Below are 25,724 nucleotides of genomic sequence, written 5' to 3'. Positions count from 1 at the left end.
TGAGCCACGGCAAGCCAAAACGGCGTGCCACTGGAGCACCTCTTGGGGGTGGTCCACGAGAGATAGCGCGGTCTAGCACGCGCTAGACCGGAAAGAAAGCTACATCCAGATCACCTCGGAAGTGATAGTTTGCCCTATCCTCTTCACCAAGGGTAGTTATTTGCTTTCTATACTCCGAGAGTTTAGTAGAAAAACAGACTCCGAACAGTGTGTAATTGCCATGTATTTGTGTATTTCTTTTCTTTTTACTAAAAGGAAAGAATCATTCTGGATTCCTGCTATTGCTTATGCTTGTATCACTGGTGTGTTTTATGGTTGGACATCACAATTTGGGGCCATTTTCAGTGACAAAGTTGACCAGGTAAGAAGATACTCATTTCATGCAAAAAAAATATCTGGGGCTGTTTCACAAAGATCCCAAGTCAAACTTAACTTTAAGTTGGACTTAAATATTATGGAGATCGAGCCATTTGTAGCCTTAAAATAAAATATATTCAAAAGCGAAAATTCTAATAAAAAGGCGCTTTAAAAATGTAATATTATTATATTTATCTATCATATCATTACTATAATTAGTACAATCTCTTCATTGTGATTTATACGTAGATAATAACATTTGTGTTGCTAAATGGTTTTATCCTTAGACAACCTCAGGCTGGATGGGTTTTTACACAAATTTAGCATCATTAGTTGGAGGGGCAGTGACTGGCAGGTAAGGAAAAGTAGGAATTAATGTGGTGGCATTTTCACTATAGATCTCGAGTTTTGTTTTAGTTTGGTGAAAGATGAAGGACATATATGTCACCATACACTGTAATAGGTTTGTTAGTGATTGAAGTATATTTTGGCAAAGTTGTAGTACAGTAATAAAAGAAATTTGACAATATCAAATACAAAAGGCAATCCTTCTAAATGTCCTTATATCATTATATTATATATGAACTATCAAAGGTCAATTAATCCCCAAATTCTCCTAAAACATTAGCTACTTGTTTCAGTTAATTCTACAAAAGAAATAAGCTATAGAAAACATTGCTAGTGCATTAGAGTATATTTATATGGTTGATGCCCTATAGGTAAATCATTATTATTGTTACCGGTTCTTTCTACCACGAAGCAGGCGCGTATGCAGGGGGGAGGGTGGGGGTTAACCCCCCCCCCCCCCCCCCCCCCCCCCGCTTATTCAGCGGTCGGCTGAGTCGTTGCGATTTTTTTTGGGACCAAAAAAAAAAAAAAAAAATGACCTCTTACCCCCCCCCCCCCCCCCCCCCCCCCCCCCCCCCCCCCCCCCCCCCGCTTATTCAGCGGCTGGCTGAGTGGTTGCGAATTTTTCGGACCGATTTATAAATGTTAAAACCCCCCCTTGAAAAATCCTGCGTACGCGCCTGCCACGAAGTATGTAATATGCATGTGTATTATACCTCTATCATAGAGAAAATAGTCACTAATATCACCAAAATTATTGTTCTTCTTCTACTTCTTCTTGTTCATCTACTAGTATTACTGTTATTATTATTATTACCCAGTATAGTATTATTATTACTATGACTATTATTATAATCATCAGTATTTGTTATTATTATTACTACTACTATAATCATTAAGAAAGGCGGGTGCTGATTCAAACGATTAGAGAGAGACAGAAGAAATGGCTTGGACACATAATGCGGCATGACGAGGGCTTGATGCTCAGAGTCATAGAAGGTCGTATTCATGGAAAGAAGAAGAAGGGAAGACCTCGTAAAGGCTTTCTAGACGATGTAATCACACAATGTGGAGCAACAGGGTATGAAACAATGAAACGGTTGGCTCAAGACCAAGGAACTTGGAGAGAAACTTGGAGAGACACTTGATATAGAAATTTGAATGGGTCACTGAACCTGTCATAAACTGACAGATCACTATTGATGATGATGATGATGAATTATTATTAATACTACTACATACTACTTCCGGAGTGTTGGCTCAGTCAGTAGAGCGTCCGCCTCACAACCGGGAGGTCGTGGGTTCGAACCCCGGCCGCGTCATACCAAAAGACGTTAAAAGATGGGAGTTGTTGCTACCTTGTTTGGCGTTCAACAATAAGGGATAGAGCAACGTCGATCTGGCGCTGCTCAGTGGCTGCCGGGCTCACGATCAATTGGGCAAAAAGAATTTCCGTGTCGGTTTAATAAAATTTGGAGTGGACTATTAGGCTATTATTATTATTATTATTATTACTATAATTACTTTGTGCTTTGTGCTTCAGATGTGCAGATTACTTTACTGCGAAGATGAAACCCATTCTTCTATTCCTCATCGTAACATCCTCTGTAGCTCTAACCGTGGCTATTCTTCTCGTCCATGACTACATCCCTTTCAACTTGGGTAAGAGTTTTGATACATATACGAAATAGAATGCTCCCAGGGGAGTGTTAACCTCATTATAATTATTATTATTATTATTGTTAGTGTTTTTATTTTCATTATTATTATTATTGTTAGTGTTTTTATTTTCATTATTATTATTATTATTGTTAGTGTTTTTATTATCATTATTATTATTATCATAATCATCATTATTACTAATGTAATTGATTTGTATTAATTATAATCAGCATATTGGTGGGGAGTCTTGAAATTATTAAACCTACCATGTAACCGATTGTGATCCTGAGTTGTATTCTAATGTTTGGATTTTTCCATAAAACTACATTAAGGGGGAGCATTTGAAGTGGAAAAGCCAATCATTCACCATGTTAATATAGCAGTGCAGGTGCGTTGGTCTACCTTTGAAATTTCATCATTGATTTAATTGCCTTGTATACATTGAAAATGGAGCTTGAAACCTTACATTTCATTTATGGAAAACATCACTGATTGATTGTTTTATTTGTTATCTTTCAGCTCATTGAACTTTGGACTGATCAATTATATCTGGAAGTTTGTTGTTTCCTTTTTTGCATTTCTATTTCCATTTTTCGTCCTTGATTAGACCCTTTTTTCTGGAGGTGGATGATTATACATGTGAAGGCTTGTTCAGATATGAATGGCAACTCCGTCTGCGCAACAAAGACTTAATTGGGCATGTTCACTCAGCTCTATGTCATTAGATATAGAAATGTGAAGTGTATAACACTTTACTGCAGCGACATATCTGAACGACCCCTTAAAACCCATCAGCACTAATTTGGCCAGGGGGATTAGACCAAAGGCAAGGTCACTGAAGGGCGGTATCTCATCAAATCAGCTCTCAATTAATTATAAGAAAAAGGGGATCATGGGGGACCAACAGGCACCTTTAGGCATTGTTAGCTATATAGAGGGCGCAAGTATAGCTATAAGTAGTGCAGTGGGGCTTTAAGCGTCACCATTTATGTAAACATGAAACCGAACCTCAAAACATATTATTTTGTCTTCTTTCATAGCTTGGCTGTATGTCACTGTCATTCTATTTGGATTGTTCCTCAACTCCACCATACCACTCTTTCTGGAGATAACTGTAGAGGGCACTTTCCCCATCGGTGAAGAGACGACCACAATTATGATGACTATGTTGAATAATGTAACTACTCTAGGCTTCCTCGTTCTACCCATGGTCCCATCCATAGGTTTGTATGTTGTCATTGAGACAATTTCAAGTTTCCATGTTGATGCAGTATGTGTTTGTATAAAAGACACATATTGCTCCTGTAAAAAAGCTCTGCAGTGATTTCCTATACTTACTAAATTCCTAACTGCAACCCTATAGATCTAGCTTGCACTATTCTTGACCTTAACCGTAACTCTAAACCTAACCTAAAAATGGCGACTGGCTGGAATGCTCCCTAGGGAGCGGAAAATGTGCATACATTGCGTGCGGGTAAGCCTGAATCCGATGACCGGGGTAACAATATATCTGTAAAGCGCTGCAAAATCGATGTATTGAGCGCTATATAAACATGGAATATTATTATTATTATTGAAAATCCAAATGCAACCCTCAAACTAGCCCTACTGTATAGACTAATGCTTTTGATGAAAGAAACCCTAGAACAAACATCGATGAAGCATATTTCATATCATGTTGTATTTGCATGTGCTCGTAAAAAAACAAAGACTAACAATGAAGAGAGACATTTTCGTCTTACATTTATCAGTCAACTGCAAAAATGAACAGAAAATTGAAATAGGACTATTCAACTGGCTCTCATCGACTGCCTGTGGTAATGTGAAACTATTAAAGCATATACAGCCATTGATAAAAGATAAATTAATGTTCAGCCATTTTATATACCAGTAAACTAGAGCAGATTAGCTGTTACAGTTTACTTTTTCATTTCATTTATTTTCCATTAAAAATTCAGAATAAAATACATAACAAATTAACAGCAAAATCGGAAGGACCCCAAGAAAAGCATGCTTGTGAGAATGGGGCCCTGTACAAAAATAATCATACAAGCAAATTATTATAACAAACATTGTAAAACTTATCAAAACAAACATACACTCACCTCATTCATTCACATGCACACATGCACACAGACACACCAACACACACCGCAGGAAGAACATTGATGAGTGCATGACAAAGAGCCTTAGTGCATCTCTCTTAAAAGCTGTCTCTTAACTTATAATCAAAATTCAGTTTTGCATTATTTGAATGCATTCAAGATTCTCGTTATTACATATTGTAGTGTAAAATCACAAAAGAGAATTTCTGCGAGAAAAATATTGTGATGGCAAATGAATTCAAGTATGACTTAGGCAACCCCCAGGTGTTTTTGAACCAATGACCTTTACTTTTTCAGTCAAGTGTTTGACCACTTCACCCTGACACCTCTACTGCTGATCATTTCATAAGGAATAATGAAATCAAATGTAATAATAGTAATCCATTCTTGTATAGCACATAACACATTATGATATAATGTCCCAACACGCTTCCAAAGAGCTTTAGAAGTTACATGTTTTACCCTAGCTTTAGCTAATTATTGTCTCTTCTTTTTTTTTTCTTCAAATTTTCAGTTGACTTTGCTTGGCTGAACTGGGTGATGCTAGGATCTGTGGTTATATGCATCCCTCTTATGGTCTTCTATAGAGAGCACTACAACCGACTTGACTTTGACGGGAGTCATCCAGCAAATGATGGAAACTCACCAGACATCTAATGGAGAAAGTTGTGTTAATTTGTAGTGATTATGTCCCCCCTTCCTGTATCACTTCACGTTGTCCTTGTTTGCGCACGATATTAAGACATTTTGCAAAACAGAACATTTTCAAGTATTTCAGTATTCACAGATTTGAAGGGGAAAAAAGAGATATTTTACGTATTAATTTCACAAAAAGGGTTATATATTTCAAAGAGAAAGTTGTGATATGAATGACACTGGCAAATTCCTTGAAAAGGGGGTACTTAGTACTTTGTTTGAATTTTTACTTGATCAGCCGAAAGAAGGGTTGTATGTAAAGCCTTTTTTTTAGTTTTTTTCAAGCAAAAAGGGGACAGATTTTATGAAAAATATTCTTGAAAGTCTTATCTGAAATAAGGGGGGGGGATTTTTTACACCAATAAACAATCATGTTACCCCTTTGAATATGAAATACTGAACACCACCGGAACTTGCCAGTCCTACCCAGGCTAAATTTTTTACTGCCATGGGTAGCTTTTAGCACCCAAATTGTATATGGTATCCAATATATTGAGAATAGCTTGTCTTTCTTTTTGAAATTCAAAATGGATTCATGACTGTGAAGTTACATTTAAATATCATGGAATAGTGTTTGTATCAAGATGAACTATGATGAACAATCACTGAAATTGGCCAGAAAGAAGGGTTGTATGTAAAGCCTTTTTTTTAGTTTTTTTCAGGCAAAAAGGGGACAGATTTTATGAAAAATATTCTTGAAAGTCTTATCTGAAATAAGGGGGGGGGGATTTTTTACACCAATAAACAATCATGTTACCCCTTTGAATATGAAATACTGAACACCACCGGAACTTGCCAGTCCTACCCAGGCTAAGTTTTTTACTGCCATGGGTAGCTTTTAGCACCCAAATTGTATATGGTATCCAATATATTGAGAATAGCTTGTCTTTCTTTTTGAAATTCAAAATGGATTCATGACTGTGAAGTTACATTTAGATATCATGGAATAGTGTGTGTATCAAGATGAACTATGATGAACAATCACTGAAATTGCAGTTGTCTGCCATTTCTATGTTATATCAATGCTTACTACAGAGGTGCCAACCAGTACGATTTAATCGTATTTAGTACGATAATAAGAGTGAAATACGATAATACGATATCACCTCAATTTTTTTTTTTTTTTTTTTTTTTTTAATATTTTTTTAAAATATTTTTGTTAATGCCCATAAAAACCACGGAATCGCCCCAACTTTGCTTTACAATTTTCTTTTAAAATTTTTATGAAAGAGCAAACATTTTATTTGACTGTACGTACCAGTATCACATTTTTCTGAAATTTTAGTGGCCCGGGGCCAACCGGCCATTGGTGTGTCGAGTTTTCGTGAAAATCTGATTTTTTAGGATACTCAGTTTGTTTTTTTTGTGTCAAGAGGTTGGCATTTCTGCTGTACTACATTATTGCAGATTTTTACAAGAGCTATATTGTGAATTCAGTGCATCATTTTATATGGAGTGGCTTATAGTCACTTGTGTGTGAATCTTCAAGGTGATTTTGTGGCTGAAGCAAGAGCTTGGAACCAAAATGAACTGAGTTTGCAGTTAAAACAAGGTATATAGATGAACATTTACAATTGAATATGTTTTTAAAAAACTAATTACAGCAAAAATTTGGTCTTTACGGTATGCATTTGCGCTGCATTACGACATCAATAGGTTTTTAATAGGTGAAAGGAAGGCCGGTTGAAAAATTCTAATTTTGATGGTAAAATACTAATTTTGATGGTAAAATACTAATTTTGGAGGTGCTGAGTACTAATTTATACTTCCAAAGGTTAGCAGCTCTGTTACTAAAAGAGTGCTTGATAAGAATTATTATTCTAGCATACTATGATCATATTCTCAAATCACAAGTCTCAAGAAAAATAAATTTTTGAATAATAATAATAAATAATAATAAATGATAATAACAATAATAATAATAATAATAATAATAATAATTAATAATTATAATAATAATAGTGGGTTCTTGTATAGCACACATGTCAGTCAGATTTGACCCTCCTGGCACTCCCGATTATTACCCTGGCTTTAGCACGGCTGCCATACGGCGCTCTAGCATTTCAAGGAATAAATTCCTACCAGGTACCCATTTACTTCACCTGGGTGGAGTGTGGCAAATGTAGATCAATGTCTTGCCAAAGAACATTAGTGCGGCGACGTATCCACTCGACCACAACACCTCTAATACTTGTAAACAAAAATTGTAATTCAAATGGAGTCTCAATTAATACAAAATGCTTGGTATAAAATATCAGGCTTTTGTAAACTTCATAAAAATAACTGAAATACATCAGATTTTGTCAGCTTGGGCAAATGAAGAAAAATAGTTGTTGCAGATTTGTATATAGGACTAAGTTAAGTCTGATGGAGAATGTTGATGCCAAAAGGTATTCCATACCAGAACACTGCAATTGCACTTGTATATAAAACGCAAGTATTTACCTTATATTTAGAACGGAAGTACATTTCTACCTCAATTATGTTTCCTTTGCCATTCGTTGCATTTTTTTCCTTTCTATGATGTATGTACAAAGAACTTTCATACCTTTTTTTTAAATTTCCTCACATTTTTACTGATCTTCTCCTTATTTTTACTGTATTTACTATTAAAAACCAACTTATATTGGTCTATCTTCACTTCAGCACAAAATATTTTATATGTATTACCATTTGTCATTTTCTTATTTATTTGAAGGAATGTATAAATACATGCTTGTACAATTATATGTTGTTTTCATGTATCTTTCAAGTGATTTTTTCTTCCATATTTGTAAATCTTATGCCTATGTATTGTAAAATATAACTTGTTATAACGAGACTCCTCCCTCTCTCTCTCCCATTCCCTCTTCCCCACTTCAACTCTCTCTCTATGGAGATAGCTCCTCGTGGTTGATTACTCATGATATTAAAGGTACTATGTCCCTTTTAAAGCCAACCTCAAATTCTGTAGAACTTTGCAGGAATTATGAATATGTCATGTATGTTCTATCTGTGAAATTTGAACGTTAGCAGTGTCCTAATATTCAAATTATGCAAGGAAACCCGTTTACTTGCTAGACTTAACTGTCGGACACTATTGAGTGACTAACTCGCTTTTTATCAATTTGGTAATAACATACATAAAATGAGTTGTAAAGGGTACATGAGCATTTGTCTACATCAATAACCCACTTCGTGTGATGGCCAAAATTAAACTGATTGAATCTTTGCGCAGCATAAAACGTATGACCATTCAGCACAATGGTCTGAAAATCAAGACTATTACTTATTGGCTCTATAGCTCCTAAGTCGATTTGACAACTAATAGTCGTAATTTTCCCTCTTGAAGCCTTTTTTAAGCCCCACCTTTTTTAGGGAAGCTCTAAATTAGCATTATCTTTCAAATGCCGTTGGAATTTAACCTTTTCATTTTTTGGCCTGCAAATGGGACATAGTACCTTTAAGAAGAGATTGATAGATATGACCACAGTATATAAATGTATAGTGAGGTATTCCTAATTAAGAAAATAATTATTTACTCTTTGTCAGGAATCATTAATCTTTTCATTCAAAAAAAAAATGATGTTATAATGTTCTCTTTTTCGCTTTATTATTGTGGATGAAAAGCATCCAATGTAATCCAAATCTCGGTCCTGGGTTTTATATAACGTCTTTATTATCATGTTACATGTATTTTCTTGAATAAAGATGAATAAACAATGTACCATGTGAATGAAGCCTTCTAATAAATATTTTTTGAATACATAATTACATGTTCATTTTCAGTTGTACTCGTTTGTTTTATCAAATGATATTAATTCTATATTCCTTCCCGTCTGATTGGTATGTCCTGTGAAAGGATGCGAGAAAGATAAATTTCTTCTTTTCAGCATCATTAATCAAGAATCATTCTTGATACAAAATAAAAAGAGGGCTACTCACAAGGGAAAGACTAGTCCTTATTAAAGCCAGGTTTATAAAACTTTAACAGACAGCTCTATTTTACTTCTCTGCCTCTATATAAATCAACTGAATGGAATTTCCTTTTAATTTCCCAATGAACGACTTATTTCAATTCCCTACTCTCATTCATCATCTTTCCTCATCATTTTTTAAAGTCGGTATTTTCCCTCTTCCAACTTACTGACTTTTGCCCCATTATGACACTGCCTCCTGTTCTTTTCCTCTTAAAGCCCCACTGTCCTACTTGCTCCCTCTATATAGAAAACTTCCCTAATCGGTGCCTGTTGGTCCCCCATGATCCTCTTTTTCTTATGTTAGTTGAGAGCTGAGTTAATGAGATAGCCACCTATCAGTGACCTCGCTGTGTGGTCTAATCCCTTCTGGTCCAGTAGTATTGACGGTCTTTAAGCATCCCCTTTGTTTAGACAACCTTACTGCTTTTTTTCTTCATCATATCTTTCCATGAAACCTTTGACCCTTTAACAACTTTCAAACTGGTGTGTTGGCTCGGTCAGTAGAGCATCCGCCTCATAACCGGGAGGTCGTGGGTTCGAACCCCGGCCGCGTCATACCAAAAGACGTTAAAAGACGGGAGTTGCTGCTACCTTGTTTGGCGTTCAACAATAAGGGATAGAGCAACGTCGATCTGGCACTGCTCAGTGGCTGCCGGGCTCACGATCAATTGGGCAAAAAAAAAATCCATTTTCGGTCTTAATAAAAATTTGGAGTGGACTTTAAAAGATTATTATTATTATTATTATTATAATTATTATTATTAGCTTTAATATTTATCAGACAGATCAGTATGTGGGCGTTTGTGTGCATGGGAGAGAGTGTATGTGTGCAAGTAATTTTTTTCTCTCCTTCTATTAAATAAGTAATAATTTAAATAATGTACATATTTATTTTAACACAATCACTGGAGACAGATTTTTACATAAAGCCCAGCCTTCTTGTCTTGTCTCAAAATACTTTCACTAATGAACATGTTTAGATCTTTTGTTTTGTTTTGTTCTTTTCTTGTCTTCTCCGCTTCTGCGATTCTCACGTTATATATTATAGATATTATATTTCAACTTTTATATGTTTGTTTACCTTTGTATATTTACTGACTTTTGCCCCATTATAACACAAATGTCACAAAGCTTTTTATCAATGACAAATGACAAAAATCAGTGACAAGTCTGCTGATAACCAATCAGAAGCAAGGATTTCAGTAGCTTATAACAAAAACTGTCATGTGTCACCGATGACAAGTTTTGTGAAACAGGTCCCTAGACCCAACCTTTCCATGGCCTCTCTTGAGTTCTTTCTTTAGGACAGTTTCACATCACACATCTTCCATACCATTTCACTTTCTGTTCTCCTCAAGATACCTTCTTCTGTCTTCACATTCGAAGTTTCTGAACCATATACCATTCCTGTTCTAAGACGAGCCTTATAAATCTTGCCTTTTATTCTCATCGTAAACCTTTGAAATTCAATTTTTTTTTCAACACTTTCAAGGGACTAACGAACATTGTTCAGATGAGAGGAAAATGGTGCTAAGGTAGTGACTTCAATGCTGTATGTACAATTGGAGATAATCTGAAAATTTGAATGAAAAACGGACCATTTTTAGTGATAGAAATTGGGAAAAACTGATCTGATCACATCGTTAATTCTCCCAACTATATTATTACAATTTAATACATTTTATGTAAATCATCACAAAGCAATGAATTGGCTCTATATACCATTCCAGAAATTTAAGTGTAGAAATATTTTTAAAAGCCTGTTTTAATGTCTTAGTTTCATAGAAAAAAGGTTGGGAAAATTAAAAAATGGTTGGGAGAATTTACTGTTAATTAATTAAAGGGTGCTGCACAGTGACACCTTCAAAGAAAACCATAAATATCTATGGTTTGAGAATTTGGGGCGTTTTAGAGGGTTAGTACAGTAGAAGGAATATATTATAATAAGTAACATTTCATTAAAAAATACGCAATTTGTTCATCAACCTTCAACAATGTTACAAAGTCACTCTGTTCTGTTCAACAGTTCATATAAAACACTTTTTAGTTCTGTTAAAGGGAGTGTAGCTTAGCAAATTCTGGTTAAAGCCATCTAGGTCTTCTTTTGGACAACTGCACGTAAGCGAATGGACTTGATTAATGGTAGTCGGCGCCTTAATCTCTACATGGTCGGCGTTTGAGTAGGTCGCTTAACTTGGCACCCATTAGAGGAAGAAGTGAATAGAAGATTAAGCCTATCCAAGTTTAATTGCACAGCTCTACTGTTTGACTGTTTGGGATTTTCAGTTCCAATATTCGGGCAACCATCACCTCAAGTTCGAGCAGCAAGGTGCCCAAATTTAATTTTTATATCGTATTTGGTGTATTCTAAAGATGAATCAACATTTTTTCCATGGTGGAAAAAAAAAAAATTATTTGCTCACTCACTTCATTGGCTTACAAAATTTAGACACAGGATGGTTGATATTTGGCCAAGAGACCCGTATACATGTAGTTCACTACTCCAGGGTGCAAATGATTATGGGTACTCCATGGGTGATCAAGAAAATATGATTACTTTCTTAACTTTTGCAATCTGTTCTTGCGATTTTTCTCCGGTGCTCCTGTATCCTTTCATAAACTTTGAGGGTGGAATTCCCTTCAGTTCTACTAGAGGGACTGGGTAATTGGTCATTTAGTACCACACTGACTTCATATTTGAACCTCTGTCCTTCCACTCTGGGGATCAATGCCATAAACCACAGAGCTAATATTGCACTGTCCAGTGTCCATCTCTTTGAATCCTTCATTTCATTCTATGTCATGTGCCGGATGCCTTCTTCTTGTGTCCTTTGCTATGATGACCACTTCTCTGATGACCGGTCGGGAGTGTCGGAAAGGAGAAGCGTACAAAGTCCACTTCTATGTCTATGGAGGAGTGCTTGTGAAATTTGTAGGACGAGGGCAAATCAAACCGCAACTCTGGAAAATGAAAGAAAAGAAAATAAAATATCAAAAATACTCCTGCTCTTTGGAGTACTGCTGGACAATACTTCCAATACATGGAAGGAAACCTCACCCCCAAAGAATAAGTGTAGGTACGCTGAAAGATGAGATCTATTAATGCCTTCTGACAATTGTAGTACAAAGGATAATAGCAGTTGAATGAAATACTTCATCACCACACACATCTGGGAAGGAAGCATCCATAAATTTGAATACATTTTCTTGATTAACAACTTTGTATACATGTACATGTAATAATAATAATAATAATAATAATAATATGTCTTGTTTACCCAGGGTAGCCTCATCAGTATTCATACTGTTCTCCCTGAGGGCCCTGCAATCATATCATTACCCCGGCATCGGATTCAGGCTTACCCGCACACAATGTATGCACATTCTCCACTCCCTGGGGAGCATTCCAGCCAGGCATCATTTTTACATGCGCACACTTGCTAATCTAAGCACATTAGCTTTCGCATCCTACCAGGTACCCATGTGGTACATCATGTTATCAAAAAAATGGCGATGCCCATGTCATGCTAAGAAATTGTACATTGTACCTCTCTCTCTTGTACACTTTGGTGGGGAATCTTGTAGATTAATGGGCAAGAATACAATTAAAAATCTCTCAAAAATAATTTAAGTTATTTCATGGGATGGTTTCCTTTAGCTTGAAAAAAATAATAGCACCTCTACTACCTCACCTGCAACAACCTCGCAATCCACACCCCACTGCACAGCTTTCTTCTGAATATGCTGCAAGACAAACAAGATATATTGATATATATTGCACATTACATTATCATCTTCAAATTAATAATAAAGTACAGTGGAAACTCATTATAAAAAGATCTGTTATAATGAGGTATCTGTTATAACAAGGTGATTTTGCTGGTCTCGGCTATATGATTGTTTGTTTTTTACCCCGATTTAACAAGATTCCTGATATAACAAAGTAATTTCTACGTTCCTCCAAAGGACCTCATTATAACAAGATTCCGCTGTACCCCCAAATTAACTTAAGCTCAATATGAAATCTCCAACAAACTTCTCAATTTCTTATAGCTGTTGAATGAATAAATGCAATGAATTGCATGAATGCACTTAAAAAAAGAAAATTATCATTTTCAGGGCAGCTGACACAACATTTCCTTTACCAATATAAGTGACAATTATTTCTTTCTACCATATACCCCCCCCCCCCCCCAAAAAAAAAAAAAAAAAACAAGAGTATTCAAACTTTAATGGCATACATATACTAATTAGTAGTAATTGATAGATGCCTTCCTATAGAAACATGAACAACTTTAACCCTTACTGTACTGGGGGGGGGGGCTGGGAGACCCCCTCCCCCTCCCTTGACATTTTTGAAGATTGCGCCGCAACCGCTTGGAATTTTGAATTGTTGTTTCATGACTTTTTTCCCTCTAGTCTTACGCACATTTTGATACCATTTCCGTCGAAATCGGATATACCTGTAAGGTGTTACATAACAATTGGTATGTGCATGTATTCATGTACAAGCAGAAATGTGAATACAGGTTTAGATGTATTTCTTCCTAAGTGGGAGATATGAATTCATATCAAATTGCTTTTATATGTTTCTCAAAGTAACTTAATGTATTCCAGAACAACAGAATACATTAGAAATAAAACAATAGATATGATAAGAAATTAAAAAAACAATAAAATACATGAGAAAATAAATATTTGAAAAAATTGCACCAAATTTGCATAAATTATCATTATTAATTACATCAATCAAAATAACTATCTTGTGTTAGAAAAGAAGTTTCATATGAATAATGAGTTTCAACATTTAAAAAGTGGAGTCTGACAATTTTTGTAATGATTCTAGTTCCCTATATATATATTTCCAGATTTGATATTCATGAATGCGTAATTTGCGTATTCATAATTTATGCAAATTAACCTATGCATTTTCAAACATCATAAAAATAATGAAACCTCATAAATTTGAGATGAAGGAAACATTTATTCAATACATTTTTTTGCTTATTATGAAAAAAACTAATTATACCATCTTGTTCCTTACGTAAATATCTACAAACGTGCAAATTTTTGTGTTCATCAGACATTCGGCGGCCGTCAGTGAGGTGCTCAAAATAGCCCAATACAGAAGTGTATCACATTTTTTGTGAATCTATCTGGATCATCTTACCTGCCTTGTTGATGTTTTGTGTAAAGAATAGACAGACTTTGTCGCCATCTCCAAACCCAGCTGTACAAACTGCAAATCAATCCCTGGTAATACAGATATAATGCATTATGAGACAATGGAAACAATTTGGAGAACCACAGAGAGAAAAGAACTCATTGACCATAGATGTTCATGACTGCAACAACAACAACATCAACAAATTGTTATTAACCTCTATATATTTTATAACGGAGATGTAAAAAATGTATTTATAAGGTAAATAAAATGTTGAAAAAGACACAACCTATACAGTTAATTTACAGAGTCAAACCTATTGTCGTGTTGGGATCGGATTTTGAAGATGAGGAGCATAAATGAAGAGACTCTGTACTAGTTCTTGTTACAATTCAATAAGGATTCATAGATACACAACAGTCTTAATACAATTACAATGTGCAGAATGGGAGATGCAAATAATATGTCTCTCTGGTCTCTGTAGTTTATCTAATCTCCTTCTGTAGTTGAAAAAGCCCCTAGAGTGAGGCTTTCTCAACTACGAATACACAGCCGCCATTTTAAAGCTGAAATGTGTTTGGCTTATAAAAGCACCATCCATATTTGAATATCGAGCCTGATATAGCTTGCAACATATTGAAACTGGATGCAAATTCATGTCAGACAAAACTGACATGTCCAGTGAGTTCAAAAGAGATTCTACAAACCTGCAGACTACCTCCCTATTCACACAAGGGTAACATTCTTTAAAGCTGATTAGTTTAAAGAGCTTTTAACTAATCAGCTTTAGATACAACATCATTCACACACAGAAAATTTTGGTGCGGTCGTTCAAGATTCACTGCTCTTTAAACGCTCAGTAGGGCCATTGCACATTTACGAGCAGTGACTCGCTAGATACGATGAATTTTACCCCTGTGTGAAAAGGCTGTACGACTAACCTTTGTTGTGCTTTGTTCCAAAGGGTGGGTTCATGATGACCGTGTCAAACTTTTTGCTCCAAGGCCCTGCCTCCATCTTGGTAAGGTCAGACTGGACAGTGTCAACGCAAGGAAGCTCAAACTCTTCACAGTTCCTCTGACAGATCTCCAGAGCATCTTGGTCAATGTCAAAACCTATGCACAGACTGAAAAGGAATTGTTGTGACAGATTATCTCAATCCTTTAAAGGTAAAGACCATTTCTGGTCATGCGATTGCATTGTGAAAGAAACGTTGTGGTATCGATCAGAAAAGTTGATCATCTAGCATATAAGTATTGGTGTGTACTGCAAGGTTCTGGAATCATCAAAATGATAAGAAATTTGACCCAGTCTTAGTTCTTTAAGTATTGGAAACGACCCAATTTCAAAAAAATGAAATAGAAGCTCTTATTACCAATCATGTGAAAGAATATGTTTGGACTAATACATAATTATAACATTTTTGCCAGGAAACCGGCTAGGCGCCTACTAATTGATATATTTGGTAAATTAGATTATCTATTGTTATGTGATAGATAAAACGCATGTGTCGCGCATGTGTGCGTAGTCCCATATACATCTTTCTGCGTAAAGTGCTTGTAACTTTACCAAGACTGGGCCAAATTTCTTATCATTTTGTTGATTGCAGAACCTTGCAGTACACACCAATACTTATATGGTAGATGATCAAACTTTTCTGATCAATTCCACAACGTTTCTTTCACAATGCAATCGCATGACCAGAATTGATCTTTATCTTTAATTACAGTGGTAATGAAGCCATTCTTTTTTTTACTGTTACATTACTTCAATAAAGAGAGTTCAATGAATCTGATATTAACAATGAAGATGAAGCAAACATGAAAAAAGGGGTTGTGATTATTGGGGTATGTACATTTTTAATTCAGCATTGCTAATTAGTCTGCATAACTATTTATTCCTTTTCCTGCTTATTTTTCAAATTTTCTATTCTAAAAATGATGTTAGTGTAGTAATCCAGAATTTATGGATGAAAAAAGAAAGAAAGAGAGACATTTAAACACCAACAGTAAAAATAATGTACCAGTTCAGTGCAAATAGCCCAACATTTAAAAGTTTAATCACAAAAATAAGACAAATCTTACCCTGCATCAAGCATTGCAGCTCCAATGCTCAACATCCCACAGCCACAACCAAGATCTGCTATCAGATGACCACTAATATCTCCATAGCTTGCCTCGATAGTATGCAGCATTCGAGCTGGAAGATGAATGAAAGACAAGATGCATGTAGATCTAGAACATGTTCCAAGAACGAGAGCCGTTCATATGTACGCAAGTCATAAGGATTATAAAGATTAGTGCAAGTTATCTTAATGAATGGATAAACCACTCCAGCAAAGCATAGAGAGTCAATGCTAATGTGTATTGACCTCTAGCACTGCATACTTGCTGTGAGGCAGGTATTATACACAAATATACACATCACACAATATTGCATAGACTGCACACAATAGGACCGATTGGGCTGATCAGCAAATTCGACACTAGACTTATAATTTGAATTTTTAAATTATTCTTTTTAACATCAGTAAGTTGGAAAAATGTATTTTACTGCTATTTAAATGTCATCAATTATCACTAAAGTACCGATTTTGAGTGAAATCAGTTGAGTTTTGTACAGTGGAGTTTGAAATGTTGAGAATCAAAAGCACATGCAGCTTTTACTACACAGCCAGGATAGTAATGCAAGTATGTGTGGGATAAACCTGTGTTTTTAACTGTCAAACTGACTAACTAGTAAATCTCTCTTTTATAGTTATGCACGTTCCCATGTACATTCTATCTCTTTACATATTTAAAGAATTTGCGCATATATTCTGTTATTTTAGTCATGTTTAATTGGTAAATTGTACTGTTTTTCTCTGTAAAGGAAACTTTGTCATTTTCTTTGTAATTTCTTTCTGTTTGCTTCCCCTTTGTCGTCTTATTTTCATCATCATTCATCTTCTCCATGTCTTCACAGTTCCAGCTGTTCCATTCTTCTCATACCACTCCCTCTCTTTCTCTCTCTCTCTCTCTCTCTCTCATCTTCGGCATTTCTCCCTGTTTTTCTTTCTAACTTAACCCTCTTTCTTTAAATCGTTTTCTCCCTGACTAGGGAGGCCAATGCCCAAATCTAACTTTTTAATTACTAATTTGTTTATACTAAAACTAAGATTAAAAGAAAGCATTTACTTTCACTAAGAAAATCCACCCATCTGCCGACTCCAGAAGTTCCATCAAATAGGAGATATCCAGCTAGTTCCTATGAGGTTCCTTCTAGGCCTTTCCGTACGTAAGAGCCTTGAAACAATTATATTTCATGTCGCAAAGTTACGTTCATAATTAGACAGGCCCGAGGGACAAAGTTCATGATGAAGTTTAAAACTTCGCGCGAAAGTGCAATCACTCAACAGCGGCTAGCCTTGAATCGGTCGCACACGTACACACCTTCTTCTTCACAGGCAAGCCCCGATGCAGGCTGAAGTCCAGCCATCAATGTGCGAACGATTACATCTTCTACTACTACGAGCCGAAGACGATGGTTCAAAAATGAAGAATAGAAATATATATAATTCATTGATATTTACCTTAGATGTGCATTCCAATAATTTGATTTCCTCATGAGTATTCCTTATTATCAACGATCGAGAAGTTACGAGGTCCAATTAACATCCATCTTGCAGCGAACACAATCATAGCGCACATCCATGCATGCAACGTACGTGTACTAATATTTCTCTCACTCTCTCTCTCTCTCTCTCTCCCTTTCGCTATACGTAACATACACACTCACTAACCATGTATCATACAACACACACCTTCAAATCATGGCTTTCATTTCAATTCTCAATTGGAGTATAGACTGCTCACGTAGACTTTTTTTTTTACTGAAATATCTTTTTTAACACTTCTCATACATTACTGCACGACACTCGTATCTAGTGCTGTGAGAATAAGGTACTAGGGTCTATAAATAAGACTACGCTTTGCGCACGATCTGACCGGAGCTCAGATTATGTCGCAATACCCTTTATTTTTGGCGCGAACAATGACGTCACTGTTCACTGTTTTCCTTCTCATTTTGAGATGGATGTAGCTATAGGGCTCAAACCAACGCACGATTGACAGAAACATCGTACTCTATCTACTTTCGAATGTTCAGTTTGTAAAAATCTGTATTTAAAAAGATATAATCTTTTTTCTTTATATTTTCTAGTTGTTAGAAGTGGCAATTGTGAACATCTGAAATGTTGATCTCTATCAAAAGTTCTTTACTCAAAACGGATCCCATATTTTTAGGGTCTACCTTCTGCCAATGAGAAGGTTTTTAGTGAGCAAACCTCTACGCCCTCTAGGATTTTCTTAGTCGGTGGTGCGAGTGCGTCAAGGTCGTCTGCAACCACAATTATTGGATTAAAAAACGTCAAAATCTGCAAGATTGTCAACAAATGGTGAAAGACTGTTACAGATCCGTGATTATAGGTATGTTGTGAAATGTATAATTGTATTTTCTTTTCTTATTTTCTTCAATTTTTATTTTTACATCATTTTTTTCCCTTAGCTAATTTTTTGAAGTGGGCGACGAGCGCACAAATCGTAAGTGTAGAAGCCTTACGCCCGGGCATTGGCCTCCCTACCCTGACACTTTCTCTCTCAAAGTTTCAGTAGGTCTAGATCTAGAGTAAAGTAGCCCGTTTTCGGCCACTTAAGACAAAATCCTATTTTTAGGACTCTTTACTTCCTATTTATTATCATTTCTTGTTCAAATCATGAAGCAAATATTATTATTATTTACACAAAAAAAGAATCCCAGAAAAAAATCACGAATTGCCATGACAATATCCATTTCAATTTTCACTGTTTTGGAGCCCGTTATCGGCCGAGCGTTTCAGTTTACGGCCGCATGTACAAAGTCAATAGGAAGCGCTCGCGCGCGCCGTGCGTTTCCGCGCTGATGTACAGCACAAGCGGGCGGAGCAGGTATCCCACGCCGGAGCTCCCTGGTGCTCGCCTGGCCGAAGACGGGCACAGCGGTGATCGGAAGTTGGAATCTGAATTAGATAGAGATATCGTGTGTGCGTCGCGGTGTGCGGCTGCATTGATTTAATACATGCGATGACATACTTTTGAGCTTGCGACTAGCACAAAATCGGGCTTTAAATCTGAAAAATACTTGAAATAAAGCTCATTTTATGGTACCCATATTTCTTACAGACACGCGTAAGATACTCGATTTTTCAGATTTGGGTAGCGGGACCGGCGATTACATCGCTAAAATGTGATATTTTAGGATATATTTTCCATTGCAAATGTGGTTCTTCAGTGACACTGGCATGGTATGGTATGTGTGGGATATGTGTTATGCTATTATGCGATGTATTTTAGAGTGATTTTACCTTGTATCCAACCAATCGGCCGAAAACGGGAGCTGGCCGATTACGGGCTCCTTTACTCTAGACCTCTAGATCTAGATCCTACTAGATCTATATTTTATTGGTTAATCATGTTTCTATGATAAATCCTCATATATTACGGTTCGAAATCAAACAAATCTTCAGTATTTACTTGTCATAAACTCAATTAATCAGCCTCAATTTCTATTTAAAATATGAATAGGCCCTATTCCTCACTTAACAATGAATGATTGCAAAAAAATAATAATGACAATCAAGCCACACAAATTTGAGTAGGTTGGGACTAAGCTACACTAAACATGGAAAGGGCGAGGACATGATTTACTTGATTCAACGATACCTGCAATATGTGGCCTAGTTGGATACTGCTCGAGCCATATCTTTGGTTCTTCAAATATATCAACTTGCTGGAGAAAACTTTCAAATTCCTTCAATTTCATTGTTATTCGTGCCTCTCAGCTCTGATTTACAGTTTCAATGCAGCAGCCGCCTCAATACTTGCTCTTTGTGAACAATAGAGGGCTAGGGATAATTTTGGTCAAGGCATGGATGTAGATATATGCGACATATAATATATATTTATATCCCGCATATAAGAATCTTGCAATCAGCTGATTGGTCTAAACGAGGTCACATGATCAATGATAGATAAGTACTATCTCCCTGCGATAGGACTTTTGTAAATGAGATATGTTTTAAAAAACATATGCGAGTAATCGTATTTTAGCACAGCAGCTCAATCACAATGTATCCCATGGTCGGTATTATGAAAATTGTTCGTGTCTGTTTGTACCTGACTGCTATATAAGAAAGCATGCTTGTTAATGAATTAAGCATGCAGCCATGCATGCAGGGGACCGACGGCTGTTAATCCTATCCGATGGATTTGCCAATACATTATGTAATGATATTTCTTTAGATTAACCCAGCAGCAATGAAACCTCAATATTGGATAAAGATTTATTTATATCCTCTGAGCGAGAAACGTATAGGCCTATATTGCCTTTAAATGGTCTGCCTGAAAAGTTGCTAGCTTTAAATCAAATCTAGATAATTACGTAGATAAAATGAAGAGTGAACAGAGTGCAATAAATGAAAGACCAACGTCCCAGTTGAGTGTGGATGGTTTTTGTACACTTCTTTGTCATTAATCTTTTGTAAATGCTGCCCTAGAAGTTGGGGTCTGTGAGAAGAAGTTCGAAGAAAAAATTTAAGGGAAAAAATTGGTGTACAAGTAAATAAACCATGGTTCGATAATGAATCTAAACAGGAAAGGGATTCGTATTTTAATTTCAAGAATAAATTGAAGCGTAAAAAGAAGGGTGAGCCATCTAATAAAATAGAAGAAATTAAGGTCGAAATTTGTAAAGCAGCGAGGGAATACAAACAGTTGCTTCGTAGAAAAATGATTTATGACAGCAAATCTCTAAATCTCAGATCAACATAAAATACGAATCCAAAGGGGTATTGGAAAATTTGAGTTGTAACTCTGGAACTGAGCAAAACAATAACAAGGACTCACTGAATAATTTTGTACCTCATTTTCGTCATTTGAATGTTCAGTGCTCAAGATGAAACAGGTGCAGTACACCAAACTGAAATGGTGTCAGACTTGAACAACTATTAAGGAGGTTATTTCGATGATTAAGAAATTGAGAAATAATAAGGCATGCGGTATTGATCAAATAGGTAATGAATTTTAGAAAAACGTAACCGGTAAGGTTCTGGAAGTGAAAACAATTGTTTTAATATAATTCTAGAAAGTGGAATAGTGCCTCATGATTGGTGTGTTGGATTGATTGTGCAAATATTCAAAAACAAAGAGTCGGACAAAGATCCAGACAACTATCGTGGTATTAGCCTTTTAAGCTGTTTAGGAAAGTTCGGCGGCGGATTCAGGAGGGCACAGGGGGCACGTGCCCCCCCCCCCCGGTAAAAAAAAAAAGAGTGTGAAAGGGGGAAGAGGAAAAAGAAGAAAGAGAGAGGAGATAAAAGGCGGAATAAGAAAAAAGGGCGGAAAGACGGAGGAGAGCAAGGGAGGGAAAGTAGAATAATGAAAAGGGAAAAAAAGAAAGGGGGTGATATTATAAGAAAGGTGTTGTGTTTTTTTTTACCGGGAAAGGGGCGGAGGGGGGCACGCAATTTTGCAGTGTGCATAGTATAGGGTCCCTCCTGCCAGGCGTGTACCCCCCCCCCCCAACTAACAAAAAAAGCACAACAAGAAGAAGAAAAAAAGATGGAAAAGGGGGGAAGAGAGCATTTTTGTGAGTTAAAGGAGAATTAAGGAAACAAATGAAAGAAAATTAAACAACGATAAAAAAGAGGTGCGAAAGCATGAGGAATTGCATTTCTTTTAAAAGAATAATGGGATAATGACCAGGGTCGTTGCTAAAGAGGAAAATGAGGAGAAGGGGGAGGGCCATCATGGCCATGAGAGGTAAATGGAAATAAAAAGAAAAAAAGAAAAGGAAAAGAAAGGGAAGACAGGAAAGAAAAGAGAAGAAAGAAAAAGAGGAAGGAGAGGAAAAGAAAGGAAAAGAAAGAAGAAAAAAGGGAAAAAAGAAGAGAAAAGGGAAAAAAGGAAACGGGGGATGAAGGAAAAGGGACAGAGAGGGGTATTAAGAGCCTATAGAAGAGGGGTGGAAGTGAGAGAGAGAGAGAGGGGAATGTTGGGTGGAGTCACCACGTCGAGGGGGCAAAAGAAATACGCACAGATATAATCATGTTGCAGTATCGGGTTCGCTGTGTCGGTATTCTTGCTCGATCCTCGTGTACTTAATCAATGCAGAAGTTTGAATTCGGTAAAACGTCAAAGCTTCCGCCCCTTCGGAGGGGGGGGGAAAACTACTTTCAGACAAGGATTAAGAGTCGAATACAGTACAACGAATCGTCTTTTTTTCTCTAATAATTTAATGAAACGTCAAAGGAGGGGGAACTGAATTCAGAGAAGGATTAAAAACGAAAACAGTCGACGAATCGTCTTCTTTCTCTAAAAATTTAATAAAACGTTAAACCTTCGCGCTTCGCGCGGGAGGGGGGAAACTGAATTCAGTCAAGGATTAAGAGTCGATAACGATACAACGATCCGTCTTTTTTTCTCTAATAATTTAATGAAACATCAAAGCTTCCGCACTTCGCGCGGGAGGAGGGAACCTGGATTAAGACAAGGACACGATACAATGAATCTTTTTTTTTTCTCTAATAATTTATTTAAACGTGAAAGATTCCGCGCTTCGCGCGGAAAGGCCAAAAATTAATCAGACAAGGATTAACAGTAATATGTAACTTCAAACTTCCGCGCTTCGCGCGGGAGGGGAATTCTGAATTCATACAAGGAATTTTCATACAATTCATACAATGAATCGTATTCTTTCTCTATTAATTAAATGAAACATCATAGATTCTGCGCTTCGCGCGGGAGGGGCGAAACAAGAAGTTAGAGTCGGGTACGTTACAACGAATCGTCTTCTTTCTCTAATAATTTAATGAAGGGTCAAAGCTTCCGCGCTTCGCACGGTAGGGGGGGGGGGGCTAAAAAATTACTTAGTTCCTGGCCCTGGGTTTATAGGGTTAAATATGTAGACGTTGGGACATTGGCATTAATATATTTGTCGGTAATTGGTGGCTAGTTTTGTCGGTAATTGGTGGCCTCTACACCCCGCCCCCACTGAAAAAGGTCTAGCGACGCCCCTGATAACAACACAGTTTATACACTCGAGATAATGTTTTACTACTGGTGAATCGCCAGACCACCGGCTTTGTGCATTGTGCAGCAACGAAGCATATACAACGTCTCTCGACGTGACAGATCACTTTTCTCTAACTTCTAACCAATCAGAAGGCCTCGTTTTTTCCAGTAAGGGCCGGTGCACATTAATGCGCCAAATATGGTTCTCAAATTGCAAATAATCCCTACTCTTGGAGGGGGTAGGAGAGAGCAATTTTACGCCACGTTACTCCAGGAAGTGCCTAAAAATGCGCCTACCGTGGTTCTAAAGTTGCTATGCTTCACACTCACACTCACGGAGGGGGTTCTGACCCCCCTCTAAACCCACCCCTGCTTGGTCGCTCCGCTCCCTCGCCACTGACGCCTCGCTCCATTATTTTGTTTAATATTTCACCAAATGCGATATTGTGCCCCCCCCCCCCCCCGGTAGGAAATTCCTGGATCCGCCACTGAAGTTGTTTACTTCATTATTGAATCATAGGATTACTTTATATTTTGAAAATGAATCTGTACTTGGAAAAGAACAGGCAGGTTTCGCTAAGGTTATTCCACAATGGATCATGCATTTGTGTTGAAATCTTTACTGGATATTTGTTTGTCAAAGGGAGGGAGGATTTATTGCGCCTTAGTGGATTTTAGAAAGCCTTTAATAATAGATAGATCGAGCATCCCTTTGGTATAAATATTTAATGTCAGGATTGAACGGCAATGTATTTAAAGACATTAAGAATAATGCCTCTGCTTAGTCGTCTGTTACGACATGTGGTCAAACCTTTGAAACATTTGCTTTTAATATTGGGGGTAAGGCAGGATAATAATTTATCCCCCTTATTTTTCGCCATTTATATTTATGATTTTGTTGGATATATTCGAACCAAAATTGAAAGTTTACGGTATTTATATGACGGGGTATGTTCTGATGTTCTTGATAAAGTTTCTGATGAAGACTTATTTATGAATTTATATTCATTGCTATATGCAGATGATACTCTTATCTTTGCTGAAAATCCAGAGGAACTCCAAATGGCTTTAGATGCTCTGTCTAACTACTGTGAGAAATGGAAATTGCGTGTGAATAATGAAAAAACAATTGTAGAATGGTAGGTTTTGGGCTAAAAGTAGTTAAGGAAGTCATTGTAAATATTCATTTAGATTCTATAATCTTTTAAAATTACTTATGGAAAGAGGTACCCAGTCTCAATTATCTAAATGGTTGTCATTGTGTAGAAAATAGATTAAATAATGCTGGGCTAGGAAATGTGTGGCAAAGGCAAGGGGATGGATTCAGTAATACATGGATTATTTATGCTCTTAAGCTCAGGTTGACTAACATGTCAAAGCAAGAAATACATATTGTCAAATGTTTGGTCAAATCGCATTATTAAGAACGAAATTTTATTTGAACAGTACTTGTTAAAGTTGAATAGAAGAGGGTGCAATCACTTTGTGCCGATTCCGATGCAGGTCACATCGCCTACCAATTAATAATGGAAGGTTTGAAAGTAGTCCCGAAGAAAATAAAATTGAATGTCCCTGTTGCAATTTAAAGGTTTTTGGAGATGAATTTTATTATATTTTTTTCTGCCCTTTTTTCAAGAAAGAAAGGCAGTTATACTTAGATCGACAGTTTGTTGTGAGTAACCCTAGCACATTTCACATGGACAAATTGTTTAAAAGATCTAGTGTCAAACAATTAAGAAAACTCGTAAAATTCATAACAGTAATAATACAATCTTTTCGGTGGTTCCTAAAGCTGAAAGGCCTGTATTTTTGTTAATAAAAGTGTAGTTACTCGTAGTGGTAGACAAACCAAACCATGTGATATTTTAGACTTATAACTCTAAACTGTATATTGTATACTTAGTCTTTAGCTCATGTTTATTGTGTTTTAGAAATATTAAAATGTATAATACCGATTGTAGCATATCTACTTCTCTCTAAAAGAAAGAGTGAATTTTCACTCTGTTTTTACTTTCAGTGACGTCAGGGATCACTTGTTTAGGAGTGAATATCAATTCAGATTTTAGAGTGCTCTCTAAGAAGAAAAGAGTGAATGTTCACTCTATTTTTACTACATTTTTAATTTCCAGAGGAGTGACGTCCGTGATCACTCGTGTTTTTTAGGGGGTATGTATTTTATTATCATATCTTACTTTGTTTTATATATCTTTCTGTATTGTATTGTAAATATGTTGTGCTCTCATACCCCTGAAGGTGGTCGATAGAGTCAAATGAAATCTCATCTAATCTTAAAAATAAATAATTAATTGTTTTTTCTTCATTACCAAAATTGTTGGTAATGAAGATT

The 25,724-nt window shown here is 36.4% G+C and overlaps 1 protein-coding gene and 1 long non-coding RNA gene across 2 annotated transcripts; one reads left to right on the top strand and one right to left on the bottom strand.

Moving 5' to 3' along the window:
- The first annotated feature begins 2,343 nt into the window (after nucleotides 1–2,343).
- LOC115919815 lies at nucleotides 2,344–5,722 on the top strand. The gene is made up of 3 exons (XR_004062027.1): nucleotides 2,344–2,367; nucleotides 3,408–3,590; nucleotides 4,987–5,722. It is a non-coding gene; the product is annotated as an uncharacterized LOC115919815 (long non-coding RNA).
- A 5,817-nt stretch (nucleotides 5,723–11,539) lies between these two features.
- LOC584008 (methyltransferase-like protein 5) lies at nucleotides 11,540–20,185 on the bottom strand. The gene is made up of 6 exons (XM_783892.4): nucleotides 20,030–20,185; nucleotides 16,376–16,490; nucleotides 15,233–15,417; nucleotides 14,298–14,380; nucleotides 12,820–12,871; nucleotides 11,540–12,088 (listed from the first exon to the last, which is right to left on the bottom strand). Exons 1-6 carry the CDS (start codon nucleotides 20,127–20,129, stop codon nucleotides 11,928–11,930), a joined length of 696 nt encoding a protein of 231 aa, XP_788985.1. The 5' UTR covers nucleotides 20,130–20,185; the 3' UTR covers nucleotides 11,540–11,927.
- Nucleotides 20,186–25,724: the final 5,539 nt, after the last annotated feature.

Source organism: Strongylocentrotus purpuratus, unplaced genomic scaffold (genome assembly GCF_000002235.5).
Source record: "Strongylocentrotus purpuratus isolate Spur 01 unplaced genomic scaffold, Spur_5.0 spur5_contig_866, whole genome shotgun sequence".
In the NCBI taxonomy this organism is placed as follows: domain Eukaryota; kingdom Metazoa; phylum Echinodermata; class Echinoidea; order Camarodonta; family Strongylocentrotidae; genus Strongylocentrotus; species Strongylocentrotus purpuratus.
The sequence above is the reverse complement of the archived record's forward strand: the minus strand, read 5'-3'. Positions and strand labels throughout refer to the sequence as shown.

Coding starts and splice junctions, on each gene's coding strand:
- LOC584008 (XM_783892.4), bottom strand. CDS start 20,129: ATGAAATTGAAGGAATTTGAAAGTTTTCTCCAGCAAGTTGATATATTT. Junction 16,491..20,029: donor AACTAGGCCACATATTGCAG/GTATCGTTGAAT, acceptor TTCATCTTCCAG/CTCGAATGCTGCATACTATC. Junction 15,418..16,375: donor GCTGCAATGCTTGATGCAGG/GTAAGATTTGTC, acceptor ATTCCTTTTCAG/TCTGTGCATAGGTTTTGACA.